At 40.6% G+C, this 23,842-nt stretch overlaps 1 protein-coding gene across 2 annotated transcripts in view; it reads right to left on the bottom strand.

Moving 5' to 3' along the window:
* The window catches only part of M1AP (meiosis 1 associated protein), a 105,076-nt gene that overhangs the window by 23,071 nt on the left and 58,163 nt on the right, over positions 1-23,842 (bottom strand). For both annotated transcript variants that reach the window (XM_023732482.1, XM_012556265.2), the window contains exons 4-6: positions 12,569-12,742; positions 5,136-5,298; positions 3,841-3,982 (exon numbers count right to left, since the gene is read on the bottom strand). In XM_023732482.1, coding sequence (XP_023588250.1) covers positions 3,841-3,982; positions 5,136-5,298; positions 12,569-12,742 — 479 coding nt within the window. The remainder of the gene's footprint in view (positions 1-3,840; positions 3,983-5,135; positions 5,299-12,568; positions 12,743-23,842) is intronic.

The following is a 23,842-nucleotide window of genomic DNA, read 5'->3' as shown; positions in this document are numbered from 1 at the left end:
TGGCAGCATGTAAAACAGATGGGGAAGGGAAAACACTAAAGGCATTGAGACAAGGTAAGAAATGACTGCAATGTTAAAAAGAAAAGAGGTAAAAAGGGCCTGACCTAGGATAGTGACAATAAGAAAGGAGAGGAGAAGACAAATGCAGTCGATGGTGTGGGAACAGCACAGGCGAAGCTTAGTAAGTGATTGGGTATTGGCACAACTGAAAAATATATGCTAGTCAGGAGAATGCTTTAAGAACATTATTCTGGTGCCAGTGTGCAGGGCAAATTAGAAGAGGAAGAGATTGAAGGTAGGAAAGCAGGTTTGGAGTTTACTGATGAAGTCTTGATGACAACAAACAGTGGGAATGGGAAGGAAAGGGCAGTTACAACTCATGTTATGAGAGGAAAATTGATGTGACTTGCTGATGAAGTTGGTGTAAAGGGTGAGATGGCTGAAAGTAACTGAGGTTTCAAGCTTGGGTGATTAGACGGTGGTGGTAGTGCTATTAACAGAAAGACAGAAGTTAGAATGAGAAGTTGGCTTGAGGCGAAACATTACAATGAAAAACAGAAGGTAAGGGAGTTCCACAGGGAGCTGGCTCGACATCAAACTTTAAAAGAGCACATGAAAAAGGTGTAAGAAAGAACACAAAGACCAAGGATGGGTTGAAGAAGTGCTGCAAACTTGTAAAAAGAGGACCAGGAAGGTTAAAACTTGAACTAAGTCTTGTCACGTAGAAGGTATGCAAAAAATTTTTCTTTGTTGTTGAATGAATGAGCAGATGCTTATGAAAAATGCTTCCCACTAACACACTGCCTTTCTGGGGTTTTGCTTCTTGGAGAAGATGTTGTCATGTGAAAAGCAAGAAAAAAGAGCCATTCAAACTTTGCTTCTCTCTTGTCCAGAAAAGTAGAGTGGTCTTTCATCTGGATGAAACACAGAGTAGAGAGAGCAGGAACACAAGATGGGTGAGGAGCTGTTAAGAGGACCCAGTCAACTTCAAGTGAGTTTAAGTTCAATAAAGTACAGAAGATGGGGTCTAGGTGAAAGAAGAATTAGCCTTAGTGTTGCAGTCTGTATCTGGTCACATCCTGAGTACAGATTTGCAAAGAAATTAAAAACGTGAACTTTCAAGTTAACAGAACTTGGTTCAAATTCTGACTCACCCACTTGCAATAGCTGTATGACTTTTGGTAAGTCACTTGACCTCTTTAGGCCTCAGTCTTCCTCATCTGTAAAAATAGGGACAATGATTCCTCCCTCACACAGTTATTGTTAGGATTAAATGAGAGACAGTTTGAAAAGCACTTGGTTAATTGACTAAAACCAAAAACCAAACCCACTGCTGTCGAGTCGATTCTGACTCATAGAGACCCTAAAGGCCAGAGTAGAACTGCCTCATATGGTTTCCAAGAAGTGGCTAGTGATTCGAACTGCTGACTTTTTGGTTAGCAGCCAAATGCTTAACCACTGTGCCACCAGGGCCCCTAAATGCTCCAAAAAATAGTATTAGTGATGGGTCAACCACATACGTGTGAGAGTTTCCATGGGAAAGGAGTGATAAAGAAGAGCTCTTTATGGCCCGTAGAATAGTACCTGGCACATAGTGCTCAGTAAATACCTGTTGAATAAATAAATACAGATTCTCAAACTCCAAGTCCAGAGCAGACAGACTCTGATCTTGTGTATATAAACCAAGAATGGAAGGGAATACTCTTTCCCATTCTTGTTTTTAAAGGCTACAGAGTATCTCATTGTTTGGCCAAATTATAGCGCCTATAACTCTTCTTCTATTTAGATTTAACCATTCCTCTAGGACATTTAGGTTGTTCCCTATTATTTATTTATTTATTTACTACTGTAAATAACTCTGAGCTGAACATGCTGGTACATACATCTTTGGTCCCTTTTCTGATTGCTTTCTTGGACTACTTTCCCAGCAATGGAATTAAAGTATTGAAAGTTATTATTTTCCAGTCACTCCTTTATCAGTGTATTAGAATGCCAGTATATGTTTAAAATACCATGTACTATAAGAATGTACTGGAGGCTCTCTAGGGAAATTCCTACCTAGTGACATGTTGTCTCTGAGATCCTGAGGAATTGGGTGGAGTGAAGAGGAAACTGAGCTGTTGGGTACTACCAGTCAGAAGGCATCTGTTGTCTCTGCTCTGCAAAGACCAGAGATGGGTGTTCTTGAGATAGGAAACAGGAACTCAGTGGGTGGACCCAAAAGGGAGTGTGGGCTTTGAAACAGGAAAAAAAGAAGTCTGCTTCTCATAGTGAAAGACACACTGCTGTGCTGTCCTGATTGCACACATCCGACTGGGTCAAAACCATCCCTGGAGCAGTTATCCATGTCCTTGAGTTATATTTGCCATTGTTGTATTCTGCTTTCTTGTAGTATTATTGTTTCATGTATCTGTTCCTTTATTTTTTCCATTCACAGAAGTGGCATCCACCTAGTTGCTCAAGTAGAAACCCAGCAGCTATTGATGCTTTCCTCTTCCTCACTGTTTACATCCAATCTTCTATCAAGGTCTGATGATTCTATCTCTAAAATATTTCTCTAATTGATGTACTTTTCTCATCGTGACTTCCAACATCTAGTCTAAGCCACCATTATCACTTGCCTTGACTACTGCCATGCCCTCGAACCTCATTTTCTTATTTCCATTCTTGCTTCTGCTTTCATTTCCAAATTTCAGTGTAAGTAATCTTTTAAAACTAAAATAAATGATATCATTTTTCATGATTTAAAATGATTTATTTTTCATGGACTTAAAGTCCAAAGTCTTTAATTTGGCCTACACAGCTTTGTGTGATTTGACCCCAGCTCACTTCTCCAGCCGCACCTTTGCTTCTCTCTGCCCTTTGCTCTCTGTATTTCAGCCACAATGGCTTTTTGTTCTTGGTTCTCCTCTCAGCTCTTTCCAGCCTTGGGGTCTTTGCATATGCCTTTTCCTGCACCTGGAATGCCCTTCCTGCCACCCTTCACCTGGCTAATTCCCATTCATCCTGCAGGTCTCAGTTTAAATGTCAGTTTCATAGAGAGGTTCTCTTACAGCAGTTTCTTCTTTTCCTTCATAAAATTATCACAATTAAGAATATAGACACACACACACACACACACCCACACACACACACACACACACACCCACACCCCAATTGCTGTTGAATTGATTCTGACTCATGGTGGCCCCATGTGTCAGAGTAGAACTGTGCTCCATAGGTTTTCGATAGCTAAGTTTTTTAGAAGTACATCACCAGACCTTTCTTCCGAGGTGCCTCTGGGTGGACTTGAACCTCCAATCTTTCAGTTAGCAGCTGAGTACATTAACTGTTTGGCACCACTCAGGAATATCTATATTATGTCTTTCACTCTGTGTGTGTTTAATTCTGTCCCTTTTATTACAGAGTAAATTTCTTGAGGCCATAGATGATGCCTCTTATGTTACCACTGAATATCTAGGGCCTAGCACGACGTCTGGCACAGATCAGCTGCTCTTCGTTTAAATAAACCATAACACCCAGCACAGTGTTAGGAAGAAAGTAGGTTTTAAAATATAGTTACTTGTGGAAAATTTTCTTTTGCCATTTAAATATTCAGCCTACAAAATCAGGGATTTTCAAATTTAGTGTTACATAACTGAATTCAGGATTATTCTCTATAGCATGAAACCAACAAAGGCAAATCAGATTTGCTTCAAATTCCAGAGTATTTCCAGTTTTTTTCCTATCCTGTTGAGGACTGGGACAAGTTTGGAATTAGGGCAGGGTTAAGTTAGCTGCTTTTCTGTGGTTGGAACTTTAACACACTTCTGTTCCTCGCCTGGGGACCTGGGTACTCACCAGCAAGCTGTGACACAAAGCATGGAAATGCTGCTGATTTGTCTCCAGCTCATCCCAGTCCAGCTGCCAACAGCTTGTGGGTCTGAGGATGAATGGGAGTCCATACATCAGTGACTCACAGACCCCACTGAATTTTAGAGCCCTGAAAAGAGACAATGGCAGCAAAAGACTCTTTAGTGATACCCAGAACCTCTACCCAGATGCACTTAAATTCAGCTTAAATTCAGGATCCTATTGTGAAAGTCTTTAGGTTAAAATAAAAAACTAAACCAGTTGCCATTGAGTAGATTCTGACTCATGGAGACCCCATATGTTTCACAGTAGAACTGCACTCCATAGGGTTTTCATGGCTGTGACCTTTTGGAAGCAGATTGCCAGGTGCTTCTGGGTAGGTTGAAACCGTCAACCTTTCACTTAGTAGATACACGTACTTAACCATTTGCGCCATCCAGGGACTCTGCCTTTAAGTTGGGGCATGTGAATTCATCTTTGTACAGCCAGCTTCTAGTATGGTATCTGGCACACAGAGGATTCTCAAAATCTGTTAATCAATGAATGCTGCAGCCATCATGAGGGCTCAAGATTTCTTGAACCCATTTCTTCTAAGTGACTTCTCTGGGGGTGCTCCCATGGTACTCTGCTGCAGCAACCATATTACACAGTAGCATGCTAACCATCTGCATCCCAGTTCTGGTTCTTCCATGGCAAGGTGTTGACAAAGGATGCATTTAAGAAGCTTCTCTAGCAGCATCCATAGCCAAAAACCCCTGAATACACTTACTCAGGTACCTATGCACTGAGTATCATGATAAGAATTAGGAAACAGTAAAAGTGATCTCTGCCATTGTTGCCAATTCTGCCCTCGAATTAACTCCCCTGGAAGTAGGAACTTTAGTGCTTAGAGAAGTGGGAGTGGGGTGGGATAGATTCTATGTACTACTTGCTCCTTGAAGGTTGGATCTCTGTCCTGCCACCTAAACACCGTAAGTATTCAGTAAGAATTACTGAATGTAAAGCTTTTATTTTCTACTGATTTTGTTTTTCTCTATGTTCAGAGACTCTGGATTTCCAGTCCTCATCCAGACCTCAGAATGTTCTACCGAGGCACATTTTCCACTATCTGCTCACTCATTTGGGCTCTACTTGCTCTTTCATGCCCATACATGTAATTGCTGTTTGGAACTGACTCCTTCTTCCCTGACACTCAGAGATGCCCTCCATCTCTGGACTACCTAGCCGTGGAACCAGTAAGAATAAGTATTCGCATGGATGGGGGAGGTTCTTTTCAAGCATACTTGATCACCCGGAGCTTGTAACGAGAGGCTGATGACTGGGAAGCCATCTGGTAGATTGTGCTGAAGTCTCCTTTGGGGTCATCCATTCTCAAGGAACCATCAGCTGTGCCAGGGAGCAGGGATGGGCTAAGAAGTCGCTCTTGGAGATCACATTTCAGACACACTACAACAAAAACGACATTGGGGGAGGGATTATGAGTTACAGTTTACCTTAGGCTATGTGATTAAGAGACATCTGTTACCCATTCCACTTCTACCAGGCAGGCAAGGGTTGGGAGGAGAGAGGGGAGTGGAAAGAAGAAAGCAAGATTGGTTTGGGAACCTACAGTATCTCTATTACCCTACACTATAGATAACTCATTTTCTGGGTCTGACATGATTTTTATTTTCTCCTGGGCTTGCTGAGCAGTTGCCTCATAGTGAGAGATCTGGCTTGTAAGCCAGTCTGAGGGGAACATGTGCTGTCTGTCGGGGAGGCAGCTAATACTACAATATGCAGAGACCCTTTGGTAGTCAGAGAAGGAAAATCTTGCTCCTGCTGCTTCCCTGTGGCTAAGCTTTGGGGAGAGTGCAGGTCAGCTAAAGGAAGAGCAGGAAAGCAGAAGTCAGGCTGGCAGTCAGCTGACAGCGACTGTTTCTCTGTGAGCTCTTCTAGGGACAATCTGGGGGAGGGGAGCAATAAGTTCCTGAAATAGTTTATTTTTTTGATTCCTCAAAGAAACCTGAGTATAAGACATAATTTATTCATTTATTTTTAAGCCTTGGAGCATCACTGAGGCGGACAGCCATCCTGAGGAGGGCTTGGACTAGGTATGCGTCCCTCACCTAGGTGTTGTCCTCTTTGGTGTCATGCTCTACTCTAGCAGGTACATTCGCACACCACAGTGTGCAATGTTCTGTGGCACTAGGCTGGCATTCTTGATATTACAAAGTTTTAAAATAAAATGTATACTCAGTTTCAATACTGGTAACAGAATTGCAAATATCAGAATGTTCAGAACTTGTGAGATGGCTAGTGGTTGATGTTAGTGATGTATCAAATGATTGTACTAACTGCAACATGAGATAAAAATAAATGTAGAAATAAAGTAGGGGGGGAAAGAAAGAAAGAAAGAATGGCAGAGTAGGTGTCAGATCCAGTTGGCCCTCACGGGCCCAGTGCATCTGACCTAGACATGAATTCTGGGGGAGACAGCTCTTGGCCTGGTGCTTTCCAGAGCCCAGGATGTGAGTAGAAACGCTTTGTCTAGGACTGCAGCTTGCTCTCATTTCCTCTTTGCCTGACTTCTCCACTGCTGGGTTCCTGGGCATCAGGACTGGGCAGCTGTGTTCCTCTGGCTGAGGATCTCAACCGTGGTTATAATAAAAATCACCTGGGGAACTTCTAAAAAAAACCAATGCCTGGGCCCCACCCCAGACGACTTAAATCAGAATATCTGGCGATGAGGTCCAGATACTGGTATTTTTAAAGGTTCCCCATGTGATTCTTATTGCATCCAGGGCTGAGAACTACAGAAACTGTAGTCCCAGCTGAATATTCCAAAGCTGGGGAAGCTGTTTTAGCAGAGCTGAAGTCTAGAACCTGGTATGCTTCTCACCACCTGGAGACAGCAAGCCCCAAACCACAGAAAGGAGAAGACACTTGTCTGTAGTTGACTGAGCACTCTGACTGTCAGCAGGAGGCCTGTGAGGGAAGCACCTAGAGATGGGATAAGGGCTATAGGCAGCTAAAGAAGCAGGTGGCGAGGAGTGTTGAACCTTGTAAGGACGAGTCAAAGTGACATCCGAGGAGTATTCTTCAAAAGACTCTGCACTAGCAGAATTTGAATTTGTTTTGTTTTGTTTTGATTTGTTTCATTTCAAATGGATGTGGCAATGCATCTATTTTTTAAACAATGGATAACTACACATATGGTCTTTACTGTGGTTGTTTAAAATCTCAGGTGAGTCATGCCCAACCTAGAGGAGGCCTACTTTTCCCAGAGCTCACTCCAATTGTGCCTGGTCTGCAGTTCAGTGAAGACCTCCTCAGCAGACATGCTGACTGGAATCTAGATCTAAGTTCTACCATGTATCCCCAAAACTTGCTGATTTCAAAAAACAATTACAGATAATCCTTCTAGCTCTGACCCTGGTACTGAAGGACCTGGAAAGAGAGAGGGGAAGCAGAGAAACTCTAATCAGCACCATGGGCAAATGCCATGCTAGCTCTCGACTCAAAATGAGAAGAAACAGCTGCAAACATCCATTAATAACTGAAACGTGAAATGTATGAACTATGAATCTAAGAAAATTGGAAGTCATCAAAAATGAAATGGAATGCATAAAGATCGATATCCTAGGCATTAGTGAGCTGAAGTGGACTGGTATTGGCCATTTTGAATCAGACAATCATATGGTCTACTCTGCTGGGAATGACAAATTAAAGAGGAATGGCGTCACATTCATTGTCAAAAAGAACATTTCAAGATCTATCCTGAAGTAAAATGCTGTCAGTGATAGGATAATATCCATATGCCTACAAGGAAGACCCGTTAACAACTATTATTCAAATTTACACACTGACCACTAATGCCAAAGATGAAGAAATTGAAGATTTTTACCAAAGTCTGCAGTCTGAAATTGATCAAACATGCAAACAAGGTACATTGATAATTACTGGTGATTGGAATGTGAAACTTGGAAACAAAGAATAAGGATTGGTAGTTGGAAAATACGGCACTGGTGATACAAACAACGCCGGAGATCGAATGATATGAATTTTGCAAGACCAATGACTTATTCATTGCCAATACCTTTTTTCAACAACATAAATGGCAACTATACACGTGGACCTCACTGGATGGAACACACAGGAATCAAATTGACTACATCTGTGGAAAGAGACAATGGAGAAACTATTATCAGTCAGAACAAGGCCAAGGGCCAACTGCAGAACACACCACCAATTGCTCATATGCGAGTTCCAGTTGAGGAAGAAAATTAAAACAAGTCCACAAGAGCCAAAGTATAATCTTGAGTATACCTCACCTGAATTTAGAGACCAACTCAAGAATAGATTCGATACACTGAACACAAATGACTGAAGACCAGATGAGTTGTGGAATGACATCAAGAACATCATACATGAAGAAGCAAAAGGTCATTAAAAAGACAGAAAATAAAGAAAAGACCACAATGGATGTCAGAAGAGACTCTGAAACTTGCTCTTGAACATAGAGTAGCTAATGCAAATGGAAGAAATGATGTAGTAAAAGAGCTGAACGGAAGATTTCAAAGGGTGGCTCGAGAAGACAAAGTAAGTATTAAAATGACATGTGCAAAGACCTGGAGTTAGAAAACCAAAAGAGAAGAACACGCTCGGCATTTCTCAAGCTGAAAGAACTGAAGAAAAAATTCAAGCCTGGAGTTGCAATACTGAAGGATTCTATCTTAGTTATTTACTGCTGCTATAATAGAAATACCACAGTGGATGGCTTTAACAAAGAGAAGTTTATTCTCTCACAGTTTAGGAGGCTAGAAGTCCGAATTCAGGATGCCAGTTCCAGAGGAAGGCTTTCTCTCTCTGTGGGCTCTGGAGGAAGGTCCTCATCGTCAATCTTCCCCTGGTCTAGGATCTTCTCAGCACAGAAACCTTGGGTCCAAAGGACATGCTCTGCTCCACGTGTTGCTTTCTTGGTGGTATGAGGTCCCCTTGTCTCTCTGCTTGCTTCTCTCTTTTATATCTCAAAAGAGATTGACTTAAGACACAACCTAATCTTATAGATTGAGTCCTGCTTCATTAATATAACTGCCTCTAATCCTGCCTCATTAACATCATAGAGGTAGGATTCACAATACATAGGAAAATCACATTAGATGACAAAATGGTGGACAACCACACAATACTGGGAATCATGTTCTAGCCAAGCTGGCACACATTTTTGGGGGACACAATTCAATCCATAACAGATTCTATGGGCAAAATAGTGAACATAGGAAGCATCAAAAGAAGATGGAAAGAGTACAGAGTCACTGGTTGACATTCAACCATTTCAGGTAATAGCATATCAACAAGAACCGATGGTATTGAAGGAAGAAGTCAAGCTGCACTGAAGGCATTGGCAAAAAACAAGTCTCTGGGAATTGACAGAATACCAATTGAGATGTTTCAACAAACGGATGCAGTGCTGGAAGCGCTCACTTGCCTATGCCAAGAAATTTGAAAGACAGCTACCTGGCAAACCGACTGGAAGAGATCCATATTTGTGCCCTTCCAAAGAAAGGTGATTCAATAGAATGTGGAAATTATCAAACAATATCAATATTACATGCAAGTAAAATTTTGCTCAAGATCATTCAAAAGCGACTGCAGCAGTACATCAACAGGGAACTGCCAGAAATTCAAGCTGGATTCAGAAGAATACATGGAATGAGGGATATCATTGCTGATGTCACATGGATCTTGGCTGAAAGCAGAGAATACAAGACAGATGTTTACCTGTGTTTTATCGACTATGCAAAGGTATTGGACTGTGTGGATCATGACAAATTATGGATAACATTGCGAAGATCGGAATTCCAGAATGCTTAATTGTGTTCATGAGGAATCTGCACGTAGACCAAGAGGTAGTCGTTCGAACAGAATAAGGGGATACTGCGTGGTTTAAAGTCAGGAAAGGTGTGCATCTTGTTTGTATTCTTTCACCATATTTATTCAATCTGTATGCTGAACAAATAATCCAAGAAGCTGGACTATATGAAGAAGAATGTGACATCAGGATTGGAGGAAGACTCATTAACAACCTGCGATATGCAGATGACACACCTTGAAAGTGAAGAGGACTTGAAACCCTTACTGATGAACATCAATGACTACAACCTTCAGTATGGATTACACCTCTACATAAAGAAAACAAAAATCCTCACAACTGGACCAATAAGCAACATCATGACAAACAGAGAAAAGACTGAAGTTGTCAAGGATTTCATTTTACTTGGATCCACAATCAATAGCCAATGGAAGCAGTAGTCAGGAAATCAAACAACATATTGATTGCATTGGGCAAATCTGCTGCAAAAGACCTCTTTAAAGTGTTAAAAAGCAAAGATGTCACTTTGAGGACTAAAGTGCACCTGACCCAAGCCATGGTATTTTCAGTCACGTCATATGTATGTGAAAGCTGGACAATGAATAAGGAAGAATAAAAACTGATGCGTTCGAATTATGGTGTTGGTGAAGAATGTTGAATATACCATGGACTCTCAGAAGAATGAACAAATCTGTCTTGGAAGAAGTATAGCCAGAATGCTCCTTAGAAGTGAGGATGGTGAGACTTCATCTCATGTACTTTGCACATGTTATCAGGAGGGACCAATCCCTTGAGAAGAACATCATGCTTGGTAAGGTAGCGGGTCAGCAAAAAAGAGGAAGACCCTCAATGAGATGGATTGATACAGTGGCTGCAACAATGGGCTCAAACATAACAATGATTGTGAGGATGGCTCAGTGTTTTGTTCTGTCGTACATAGGGTTGCTATGAGTTGGAACTGCCTGGATGGCACCTAACAACAACAACAACAAGCTCTCCTAGTAAGAGAACTGAATCTCTAGACCCTTCGCTCAGAATTGCCCAGCACCAGGCAGGTTAGTGTAGTAGGTAAGGGCCCAGGCTCTGGAGGGAGATAGAGCTGGGTTTGACGAACATCCTCTGGGCTGAGAACAGTCAAATGTACAAAATAAAGATTTTGGGTCACTATGAGTCAGAATCCAGTTGATGGCAATGGGTCTGGTTTTTCTTTTGGTTACTACTCTAACCCAAAAAAGCACTTTCAATAAGGATAAAATACTATTTCTAAGCGATAAGACAGCATTATGTCATGTTTAATTGGCAGTGTTTTTCTTTCTTAGTGGTACAGAAAATAATGGTGTATCTTATAACTGATAGCATCTTATATTCAACATCAGAGTAATGGCACCTGTCTCATGGTGTTTTGTGAAGATGAAATGAAATAATGCAAGGAAATGTGTTAACATCACGTTTGGCACAGTGGTAGGGCTCAGTAATATGTTAGCTATTAATTAACTTTTGTATAAAGTTTCCAGTTGCCTTAAATAGGGGAAAATAGATAATAAGTGAGTTCCAGAGGATGGGACAGAGACGAATTGGTACCATGAGCCTTGGACAAAAGGGGTGGAAAGGAAGTCCTGGGAAGAAGATTTTATACACAATGGAAAGACATATTAAAATAAAGTTAAGTTGTCAAAGTCATCCCAGGCCATAGGTTGAGACAGAGGGATCTATTAGAGACTCCATGGCTATGTTCAGAAAGAAAAGGTCTTGGGAAACCATAATCCTATCTAATAACACCTCTAATGGGTTCTTCCTTGTCCTGACAGAGACCAGGATCATAGAAAAGTTCTATGACAGTTCCAGCTGAAGAAAAGGGGACATGCATAAGAACTCAAATATGCTGCCAATGGCAAAGAAAGAGCCCTTGAAGGAAGCAGTGACTCCAGTGTGTTGTGTCAGAGCCTGAGAGAAGGGCCCAGGTAAGCATGATGTTTAGTCCAGCCTTCGACCCTCCACTAATCTCTGTAGTCGCTACCAAGATTCTGCTCAATGAGAAAAGTGGGTACAAACTTCCACCCTTAAAAAGGAAGACACACCGTGGTCCTTTCCCTTTAAAGTTGATCTCTAAAGAGTCAGCTTTCTGAAGCTCAGTGGGGCTGACTATACTGATGGACCCATATGCAGGCCCTGCCACCCCAAGTTCTGAGCCAATCTTCAAAGGGATGGGAGAATAGAAGTGGCCTTCTTCCTACCATTTAGTGGGACATGGAATGATGTATTGTCACTAGCCAGAAGAATATCCAGGACTTTTTTGGCGTGTGCAGAATACTGGATTGGATCTCTTGGTTTCAATAATTGCCTGAACGTGCCTTGTGAATATGGTCTTGGGCCAGCCACTGATTGTCTCCCTGAGGTCAGCCTCTGTAGTTGCTTTGATTCTACTCAGTTTGGTGCCTCCCTAGCGAGATCTCTATTTAATCTTGGTTCTCTCCCTCTCCCCACAGGCCCTGTTGATATCATTGAGATACCAGCATGCCTCAAATTACAATGTCAGCAGTATTTACCACATTACAAATTAGAAAATGGAAAAAGAAGTGATTCATTGTGCTCTTACGTAGTATAGCTGATGCCCTATTATTGAGGTGTCTGAGACTGTTTGCCCCTAAACTAACTGGCCCTTGCTGGCTGGGCTTAATTAGTTTTGGTTTTCTAACTGTGGTCACTTTTTAGAACTTCTTACTTCTCATGCTTACACTGGACAGCCTCATCTAATCCCTAAGCCTCAACTACTCTGTACTCTGATGACTCACTAATCTAGAGTCCTAATCCTAGACTAGGATAATCACAGCCTATATAATATATCTTTTGGGGGTTGTGTACTTGGATTATCTCTGGCTCTGGAAAAGTTGTTGAAACACCCTGAAGGAAAAAGGAGATGGATATGCTCTTGGTCGGTTCCACTGTTATGTAGCCAGGCTTTGAAGAAAATCTCCATGCTGACAGTATCGTTGTCTATAGTCTGAAGGTCAATGTCAGTTCCCAAGATAGACCTCTCTGCAGAAGAAAGAGAAATAGTGGTTAAAATGTCTTCATCTTTAATTGGAAATTTAAAAAAATGTAAAATTTTAAATGCATCTATCAAGTCTACCTCTAGATATCTAGCCTAGAGAAATTTTTGGACAGTACGCAAAGAGATATGTGCAAAGATGTTCACTGCAGCATTGTGTAATAACAAATAAGCAAAACCCCAAAAGTCAAGCAATTCAAATATGCATCAATAGGGGAATATTTATGTAAATTATGACACACTCAGACTATGGAGCATTGTGCAGCTGTTAAAAAACAAATAAAGCTATATGTACTGACATGGAAATCTTAGAGATAGTAAGTGAATAAAGAAAGTTGTAGAAAAGATGCATAGTATGATCCTATTTATATAAGAAATAAAATGATTTGCATAAGCACACACATATAATGTAAATAAATTGTACAAAGGTCTGGTAGGCTATCATTACTGTTAACAGTGATGGATGGGGAGTGCAAATGGGGTGGGGCTCTGAGATACTTCCTCTTTTTACTCTTCATATTTCTATCCTGTTTGAATTTTATTGTAACCGTGTATTTCTTGTGTTTAAAAAACACGCTAGAACATAAAAACAACTAAAAAAATATATAGCAAGGAAAGTTAAATACTTAGCTAACAAGAAGGACTTCAGCTTTATGTTGTTGTTTGACAATGAAAATGTATTCAATTATTACTTCCGTTATAAAACATAAATTTTAAAAAGACTGAAAGAAAAAAAAAGATGAACCCCTGAGCTCCACTTTATGATACAGATCACTCGAGGTAGTCTCTGGCACAGTGTCTCACAAGCCTGGTTAGCAGCAAAGATGGGGTGGTCTGGTGGAATGTGATTTAATTGCAAATCCGAGTGAATGGAGCTGGGTGGGGTGGGGGTCATGAGGTTATGCTGGTATTTTTTCTGCTTCAGGCAACACTAGCTGAGGAATCAGGGAGTCTGGGTCTGCAGGTAAAGGCTGTCAGTGAAAACCAAACGTAAGGCGGTGGAGGAAGGACAGACAGAGGAAATGAGGCAAGAGCTGGAAAGTAACGGAAGAGGAATCCAGCTTTCTCCATTTTACCATGAGGGACTCTCTGAAATACTTTTACAAAGGGCCTAAGAAAAGCCAGTTTCTCCAATGAATTAACTTCTGTGTATGACTAACGGACCCCAGGGAGAAAGCTCATTTATTTCTAGAACGACATTCCTGAGGACAAGTCTGCAGAGGTGGCAGCTTCTCCACAGGGAACAACGGGGCTTCAGTCCAATGTCCTGGTCCAGCACAGGGGAGATGTGGCCAGAGTTACATGACTTCATGGCATACTCAAGGACTCATTCTGTGGCTGGAAACAGTCACCAAATGCATTTCTCTTTTACCAGTATGATTAAAACTCTATCATTTTCCATGGATAGTTATGTGGACTCGTTAGTTAACTAGTTATTTCATTCATTCCAGCAAGCAGTAATATTTTTGAAGAATTTACTATATAGAAGATGAAATATTGCACAGGGTGCAAAGGTATATATGACACTCTTTGCCCTTAAGAAGTTTATGAAGCAACACTATTCTTGACCATTTCTGTCAAACTCTCATCTGCCCCATCCTGCTTTAGGATGCTACAGTGATAAATATGAAGTCATTGCTCAAGGAAAGTTCCTTGTAAGTAAAGAGAAATGTTCTTTTTAATAATGTGAATCTTATTTTGTCACAGGCAAAAAATGAAGTAATGTAATTTTTCTGAGCCTGAGGCCTGAACTACAACTTGAGGAACAAGTATAGAAATGACTGAGCAGCTTCTCTTCAGTGAGGCAAAGAGTTAACAAAGCATAAGGGGGAAGCTCCAGAACCAAAGACATGGGATTGAGCAAAGGAGTGCAGAAAGTAGGGAGAAAATATTGCTTGGAGTTCAAACAACAGAATTTTGGAGAATATTTTTTCTCCTCAGGGGAAGGGTAGAAAATTAGAAACCCTTACCATGGGCAGTATAAGCAAACAATAGAAAAGTTATTGCCCATCAAGAATCTGCAAAGAAAAAAGGGGGGGAGGATTTCCTCAGATAGTTAAGCTATCTAATCTACACAGAGTGGTGGAGTCAACCACAGCAAGATTTGGCTATAGCCTTATTGATGGTATTAGGATACCTAAAAATAGATGTGTCCATTAGAAGGGGAGAGGGTAGGGAGCACAGACCAAGGGGAGCTGCAGGGGCAGGCACTGGTAGAGCCCACCCACACTTGGCTCAGAGGAGAGTATGTGCTGGCTCAAGGACATCCTAATGACAGGTTTGTGGTTGTCAAGTCTCTGCTCTTCTTGGTGGCTATGGTTCTCTCTCTAAAACATTCTGGCTTATACTTTCATCTTGAGTCTGTCTCTAGACGCTGCTGACAAAATCAACTTTCTGATCCTGCAAAGCTGAAGAACTAAGCCAGAAGCATGGCGCCTCTGTGAAGGAAAAGGCACCACATTAGGTGGTCTTGGCAGGCAACCGTCTTCCTTGCAGAACCCCATCAATGTTCCTTACATTTGTCTTTCTAACTTCTTAACCTACAGTTGTTGGGAGAACCACAGAGCAGAGCTTCTTTGAAGAAGTTCTCATATCGTCTCCGTAGAGGCACTATGCTTCAGGTTTGAGGCTTTAGTTTTGCAGGCTCAGAAGGGAGTCAGCACCTTCTCAAAGACAGACTCATATTATTCAAGCTAAAGACTAATGTGTAAATGAGAACAGTTTAGGAGAATTTCTTTTCCACTTTTGCTGCCACTGGTACAGGCATTTACTTCCTTGTGCCTGGAGCATTGCAGTAGCCTCTTAGCTCCTATCAAACTCAATTCCTTCCCCTCTAGTACTTCCTATGTACTATTATCAGTTAATTTTCTAAAACATGGTTTCATCAGATCCCTCCTTTGCTAAAGAGTACATACTACCTTTCTGCTGTCATCTTTATTACCCTCACTCGTCCTGAACAAGTCTGTACTACTCATTATTCCTCAAACACTCTACCCTTTCCTTCCTCTGTGAGGGCTCATATTATTCCTCCCCACCTCTACCTGATGAAATCCTGTTCCCAGACTGAGCTCAAATGCCACCTCCTTCATGGAGTCTGCTCTGATTCACCTTCCATCTGCTGTATTCTCCTAGCTCTTGGTTTATATTTGCAATATAGTTCACTTTACATTTTGCCTCGGGACCACTGCTATTTGGAACCGTGCTTGATCTCTCCCATTCAAATGTAAACCCCTAAAGGGTAGGAAATGTTCCTTGTCCACTTGCATCCTCCCCAGTCCCTAGCTCAGTGCCTTGCAGAGAGCTGAAGCTCGTAAATGCCTGTTGAGTTGAACAATTGCTCCCTCTTCTTCAGCTCTTATTACTTTTTGCTAAAACTCATTCGTTTCAGATAAGTTAGTCTCTGTGCCACGTGACTTCCTTCCTTCCTTAGTGCTTTTATTACTCTGTCAATCTGTGGCCTGCAACCTTCTTCAGAATTCAACTCAGGACTGACTTTGTCCAGGAAGTTATGCTTAATTATATCCTGCCTTATCTGACTTTCATTAGCATCCCTCCTTTGTATCTGTGAGCTTCATTTGGGCAATATTAATTCATGTGTTAACTTGTTTTTTCTGAAGATTTTTTTTCTTTCTCTTTTTGTGAGTTTATGAAATGCAGTGGGATATAGGATGTAGTGGAATGACCAGTGTTTGAATTGTGGCTTGCATGTTGTTAGCTATGTGACTTTGGGCAAATTTTTAAACCTCTAAGCCTCAGTTTTTCCCTCTGTAAAGTGAGGGTAGTACAAGCTATTTCATAAGTTATACCCATTAAACCCATTGCCGTTGAGTTGATTCCGACTCATAGTGACCCTAAAGGACAGAGTAGAACCGCTCCGTAGGGTTTCCAAGGAGCAGCTGGTGGGTTCGAACTGCCGACCTTCTGGTTAGCAGCCTAACGCTTAACCGCCACGCCACCAGGGACCCCGTACAGTTACGTTGTTGTTGTTAGGCGCCGTCAAGTTGATTCCGACTCATAGCGACCCTGTCTACAACAGAACGAAACACTGCCCGGTCTTGTGCCATCCTCACAATCATTGTTGTGCTTGAGCCCATTGTTGCAGCCACTGTGTCAATCCATTTTGTTGAGGGTCTCCTCTCTTTTGCTGACCCTCTACTTTACTAAGCATGATGTCCTTCTCCAGAGACTGATCCTCCTGATAACATGTCCAAAATATGTGAGACATGGTCTCGCCATAACTGCTTCTAAGGAGCATTCTGGTTGTACTTCTTCCAAGATAGATTTGCTCGTTCTTTTGGCAGTCCATGGTATATTCGATATTCTTCGCCAATACCACAATTCAAAGGAGTCAATTCTTCTGTTTTCCTTATTCATCGTCCAGCTTTCGCATGCATATGAGGCAATGGAAAACACCATGGCCTGGGTCAGGCGCACCTTAGTCAAAATGAGATGAAAATGCCTAGCACACTGAATGGCATGCAGTAAATCCAATAAATATCATTTCCCTTCCTTCTCTCTCATCAACAAAACGATTAGCTTTTAGAAGATAAGAATGTGCTTTCCTTGAAAAAAATTTTTTTTTCACTTTCTTTTGTCACTGCCCTCCCTGAATCCCCAACATATGTAAACACACCAACACCTAGTACTGCGTTCCTCACAAACACAACTAAAGGAACTAAACCTGGTGACTGGGAGGAGCATTTTCACTGCTCAGATATTGAAAAGCAGCTCCACACTGACTAGAGAGCAGGGCACTGTGCACTGACTGTGGCGGGCCACACTGAGGGCTTGAAGCAGAAGGGTAACAGGAGTGAAGCGGCGCCTCTGCAAGTTGGGGTGGTTCTGAGAAGCCAAGGTCCGGCCCGCTGCAGTCGAGGCGGCAGGCTGAGTTCATTCAGTTTTTGGGATTATCCTGCCCCCCTGTGGTCACAAGCAGTAACATCCTTTACTGAGCTCTTTTTAAGCTTTTCTGGAAGGGGCACAATAATGAAGAAAACTAAGGAGGCCAGGTGATTGAAAATCAAGTAATGCCCAAAACAGGACCTCTCAGAAATTAAGGGCGATTCAGGCCATTTTTATTGTTTGAGGATCATGGTATTGAAAAATTATAAAGAAATGCGAAAATATGTCTAAAAACATTTCATTATTTTAAAAAATAGCTAAAATAGAGTTACAGAACTGAAGTGTGTTTACAATGGAAGAATTACACTCTCTTTCTCTCTCTCTCCCTCTCACACACACACACGAGTGTGGCTGTATTTCTCACTTGACATGAAATGTTTCAAGCAGAGGTCCAGGAAAATGGTGCCCCTGCCCAGTCCTGCACCTCCTCTCCAGTCCCACAAGGGCCAAGACCTATGGCTAGACCTGTTCCTTTCCATATGACCTTCCTGTGGCCTGTCCTTGGGTATCATGGATGGCCCAAGACCAAGTGGTGGTCATCTTCCTGGGAACCCAATCTATAAGGGATGTTAAAACATCACCATAATAAAGTAAATAAAATTTATTTCCCAGAACTCTTCTCAGGGAGAGTATTCTGTCATTCATTCATTCATTCACTTAATCCTTCAATGACTTTGTCATTCGAACAAATATTTATTTAGTGCTTTCTATGAACCAGGTGGGTGGTGTAGTGATTAAGAGCTATAACTGCTAATCAAAAGGTCAGTACTTCAAATCTATGAGGTGCTCCTTGGAAACCCTATGGGGCAGTTCTACTCTGTCTTTTAGTGTTGCTATGAGGTTTTTTTTTTCTTCTTATGAACCAGCTAAAGTCCCTAGGTGGTACAAATGGTTAATGTGCTCGGCTGCTAACTGAAATGTTGGAAATTGGAATATACCCAGAGGTGCCTCAGAAGAAAGGCCTGGTGACCTACTTCTGAAAAATTCAGCCACTGAAAATGCTATGGAGTACAGTTCTACTCTGAACACACATGGGGGTCACCCTGAGTCAGAATTGACTGGATGGCAACTGTCAACTTGTTATGAGCCAGACACTGATTGGTATCAACAATGAACCAGACAAATTCCCTGTTTTCGTGGTTTAATTTGTAGTAGGAGAACAGACAATAAACAAACATAAAACAAAATATATTGCAGATAATGATAGATACTATAAAGAAAAATAAAGCAGAATAAGGGTGTACGTGTGTGCAATTTTAGCTTGGTTGGTCAGGGAAGTACTCTCTAAGGAGGTGACAGTTGAGCAGAGACTTGAACGAACTGAAGGAGTGAGCCATGAAAACATTTGTGGGAAGATGGTTCCTTATATTGGGATCAACAAGTTCAAAGTCTTGAAGTGAGAATGAGCTTGATGTGTTGGAGGAATAGCAAGAAGGCTAAAGCAGTATACGGGAGGAAGTGAGGATTGGTTAATAAGCTGCTGGGTGAAGGACGAGACCCCCCGCAAGGAGCATGCTCATGCAATGACACATAGTCCCTACACTCCCTTCTAAGGAGGGTGGGCTCTGTCACTGCCTAGGCCAGTCACTTCATCTCTCTAAACTCAATTTTTCCATCTGTAAAGTTGGATAGATAATAATCGCTAGGTAAAGGGTTCATTTGAATATAAAACGATACAATACATCTGAAAGCACTTTGTGAACTTTAAAACTCCATGGAACTATAAGGGATGAAAGATTAGAAGGCTGACTCCCAGCTGTTTACCTATGACAATTTTGTCACTAAAAGCCAGTGCCATTTATTTTAGAGGGGAAGGACTAACATTTTTCTCTTCAATAAAGTATGTGATCTAAGCTGTAAGAAAATATATTTTATCTGTGGTTCTCAGTAGCTCTATTTTTATTTTTATTTTTTTAAAAAACGCAGTGCACATGCAAAAGAGGTTGATTACTATTACTGTTTTAGGTATATCACAATCTAAAGTATAGTTTGTCTTGGGAAACACTAGACTTAACCGGTATTAAAAATCTTTTTCTGCAGAGAGATTAATTTATATAGTCTATAAACCAAAAAGTATTTAATGCAAATTGTAAGGTAAATTTGGAAAGCTTTTGGGAAGAAATGCTTTCCATTTCACTGCAGTAGGGGAGGAGAGGAGGGAAACAGGATATTTGGGAGAAGTATGGAATGAAGAGCGAAGTGAGGCTATGAGGGCACTCACTCATTGGTGTGATCCTGAGAACCAGATGGAGGAGCTTTGCCTCCTTAATGCCCAAAGGACCTGAGAGAAAGCTCTGCTTTGAGGTGAGAACAAAAGCAGGAGGAACCAAAAAGGAATGTAAGACTTACTGGGGAGCTAGGTAGAGTAAGGAAAAGCTGAAAAAGATGCTGTACCCAAAGAAAATTCAAAAACATATGTTTAAAAAAATTTTTGATAGACTGTGTAACAACTTTGTGACCCTGTATATGCATATATGCATTTTTGTATTTTTGGAAGTGTATCTTTAAGATATTTGAGTCCCACAAGTGGCACTGTTGAGTTAAAAGAAACACATAGGTAGTTTCGTTAGACAGTCTCTAATTTGTTAAATAGTATTCCCTCCAGAAGGGGTGTACCATTGTGCATCCTCACCAGCAGTGTATGAAAATGCAGTCTCACCAACAGAATGTGCTTCATACCTTTTAGTTTTTGCCGATCTAATAGGTGAGTAATGGTATCTGGGTGTAGTCTTAACTTGCATTTCTCTAATTATGAGTGAGGTTGAGCATCTTTTCATATGTCTAAATATTTAAAAATCTTTTTTTCAATTATTTATTCACATCTTTTGTCCATTTTTTCTATAGGGTTTTTGGTCTTTCTCCCCTCAACTTTTAAGTGTCTTTTATATACTAGAGACCCCCCCCTTTTTTTTTCTGTGATATAATTTGCAAATAATTTTTCTTTTCTTTTGTCCCTTGTCTGTGACTTGGTTTATGGTGCTTTTTGCCATGCCAAAGACTTTCCTTTTTATGTAGTTAAATTTATCCATTTTTCCTTTACTGTACCTGGACTTTGAGTCATAGTTAAAAGACCTTTCCCTCTGAGATTATGTAGGAATTCACCAAATATTTTTTAGCACTTTGAAAAAATTATTATTTATTACATTTAGATCCCTGGTCCATTTGGAGTTTTTTTCCCAAATGGCTAACCAGTTGTCTCAGAAATTTTTTTTTTAACAAGTTCATCTTTGCCCTAGTGATTTGAGATGCCGCCTTGATCCTATACTAAATTTCTAGATGGATGTGGGTCTATTTCTGGACTTGGGGCTTGTTCCCCAATTAATTCTTGCATTGTACTAACTAGTGCCAGGTGTATGATGGGGCTGATTTCTGATAAAGAAGTGGCCAGATTGTCCCAAGGTTGGGTGGCAGCAACACAAGTCTTTTGCCAAGTACAGCAGAGATGTGTGTCTATGAGTGTCAGAGGATGGGGGCAGACAGAGAAGAAGAGAAGAGTTGGGATTTAACTAGAAGAATTTCTTTTAAGTTGCAGCCTCCTAAAGACAGAGAGAGAAGTGATAGAGAACGTGACATTACTTACCTGAATAGGAGGTAGAAAAGGGGTAAAAAGAAAGAACCAAACCAATCCAGGGGTTTCCAGTATGGTTAGATTTCAGTATCCAACTGATCTTCCTGCAAAATCACAGCTATAAACTCAGGAAAATATACAAAAGATAACTACCTGAGGGGTCTGGAGACTGAACAAAAGTAGACAGATTTTGGAGAGGAGTCGAAACTTGGAATAAGTGACCAGCAAGGAGTGGGTTTCCCATTTTTTGTGCCTTTGCCCTGAGGGTGGGTGGCTACAGTCACAGCAGTGTGAGGGCAGGTAAAACTTCAATAGAAAGCCCTCTGTCTTTCCTGGAGTTGCCAGGGGAAGGAGCCTGGGGCAACCAGGGCCTTCAGAGAGTGAAACGGAAACCAAGAAAGAAGGGTGCCCGAGTTTATATTTTTAAATTCGGTTCAGGTGTCTGGCCGACCTTTGTACCACATATGCATGGGGCAAAGTGAAAGCAGCTTATAGCTAAGGGCTAAAGAACAGAACTTAGATCTGAGTCCCTGCCCACTGCAGGCACAACCAGTTGCAGTTTGAGTGTAACAAAATTAATTGTCTTCTAAAGCAAACACTTTTCAGGGCAATATAATAGGATCCAGAGTCTCTATCCAAAACCAAAACCAAAACCAAACCCACTGCCACTGAGTCGATTCTGACTCATAGCAACCCTACAGGACAGAGGAGAACTGCCCCATAGCGTTTCCAAGGAGCAGCTGGTGGATTCGAACTGCTGAGCTTTTGGTTAGCAGCCAGGCTCTTAACCACTGCACCACCAGGGCTCTGTAACACTCACAAAATACAATCCAAACGTTCTTGACATACAAAGAGCCAGAAAAATGTGACTCAGTCTCAAAGGAAAATATAATCAACAGAGGCAAACACTAAGACAACTAAGAAGTGGGAATTATCGAACAAAGACCTTAAAGTAGCATAATTATAGTTACGCTGTGAGTGGAAAATACATTATAATAATGAAAAGATAGACAATATCAACAGAGAAAAAATAACATAAAAATGAACCAAACTGAAATTTTAGAACTGAAAAATCCAACATCTGAAATGAAAAAAATTCACATGGGCTTAATAGCAGAATGGAGACGAGAGACAAAAGAGTCAGTGAACTCAAGGATAGGTCAATAGAGATCATTTAATCTGAAGAAGAGAGAGAAAAAACTTTGGAGAAAACAACATAAAACAAAACAAAAACCAGAAAAACCCCAGAGTCTTGGGAAGTTGCGGGACAATTTAAAAAGGTTTAAAATACGGATAACTGTAGTCCCGGAAGGAGAGGAGTGAGAATGAGGCAGAAAAAAGCATTAGAAGAAATAATGGCAGAAAATTTCCCAAATTGGGTTAAGGGCATAAATTTATAGATTCAAGAAGCTCAGTGAACCCCAAATAGGATAAGTTAGAAGAAATTTATGACCAGCCACATCGTTACAAAGCTACTGAAAACCAAGCATAAACAAACAAATATTGAAAGCAGTCAGAAAAATATTTCACATACAGGTAAAAATGATTTGAAGGACTGTGACTTTTAATCAGAAACCATGGAAGTCCAGAAGATAGTGGAACAACATCTTTAAAGTGCTGAAAAGAAAAACAAAAACAAAAAACAAACCAAAAACCCTGCCAACCCAGAACTACATACAAGAGAAATATCCTTCAAGAATTAAGGTGAAATAGACATTTTCAGAGAAAAGAACTAAGAGAATTTGTCACCACCAGAATCCCCCTATAAGAAAAGACTAAAGTTCTTCAAGATGAAGGTAATGATACCTAAGAGAAGCTTAGATCTTCAGGATGAGTAAAGAGATCAGAAATGGTAAATACATGGGTAAATACAAAAGACTATTTTTCTCTTAATTTCTTTAAAATGCCCATGATTGTTTAAAGAAAAATTTATAACATTGCCTTGTGGAGTTTTTTTTTTTTAATTCAATATCTATTTTTTTTTAAATAAAAATTTCATTGTGGTAAAAAAATTATATATATAATAAAAAAGTTGCCAATTCAGCAATTTTTACATGTACCATTTAGTGACATTGATTATGTTCATCATGTTGTACAACCTCTTGTGGAGTTTTTAATGAATGTAGATATCATACATATGGCAGTTATAACATAAAAGCAGTGTGTGTGTGTAAATGGACCTACATAGTTGTAAGGTTTCCACACTTTAACTGAGCTGTAAAAAAGTTAAATTTAAATAGATACATGGGAATTATATATACATGTGTGTTTATATATATATATATACACACACATATACAATTATATATACATTTAAAATATATTTTTTAAATCTTTAGATTTCCACATTTTATATGAAATGGTACTATAGTCACTCTAAGTAGAGTGCAAAGTTAATGACATATAACACAATCCCTAGAGCGGCCACTAAAAAAAATAATGCAAAGAGGTATAGCTAAATGACAATGTTGTTGTCAGTTGCTGTTGAGTGGGTTCTGACTCATAGAGATCCTATGTGCAACAGAACGAAACACTGCCTGGTCCTGCCGCTCCCTCACAATTGTTGTTACGTCTGAGCCCATTGTTGCAGCCACCATGTCAAATCTATCTTGTTGAG

This window comes from Trichechus manatus, unplaced genomic scaffold, assembly GCF_000243295.1.
Source record: "Trichechus manatus latirostris isolate Lorelei unplaced genomic scaffold, TriManLat1.0 scaffold00004, whole genome shotgun sequence".
Taxonomy (NCBI): Eukaryota; Metazoa; Chordata; class Mammalia; order Sirenia; family Trichechidae; genus Trichechus; species Trichechus manatus.
This window is presented reverse-complemented; position numbering and strand designations above follow the sequence as displayed.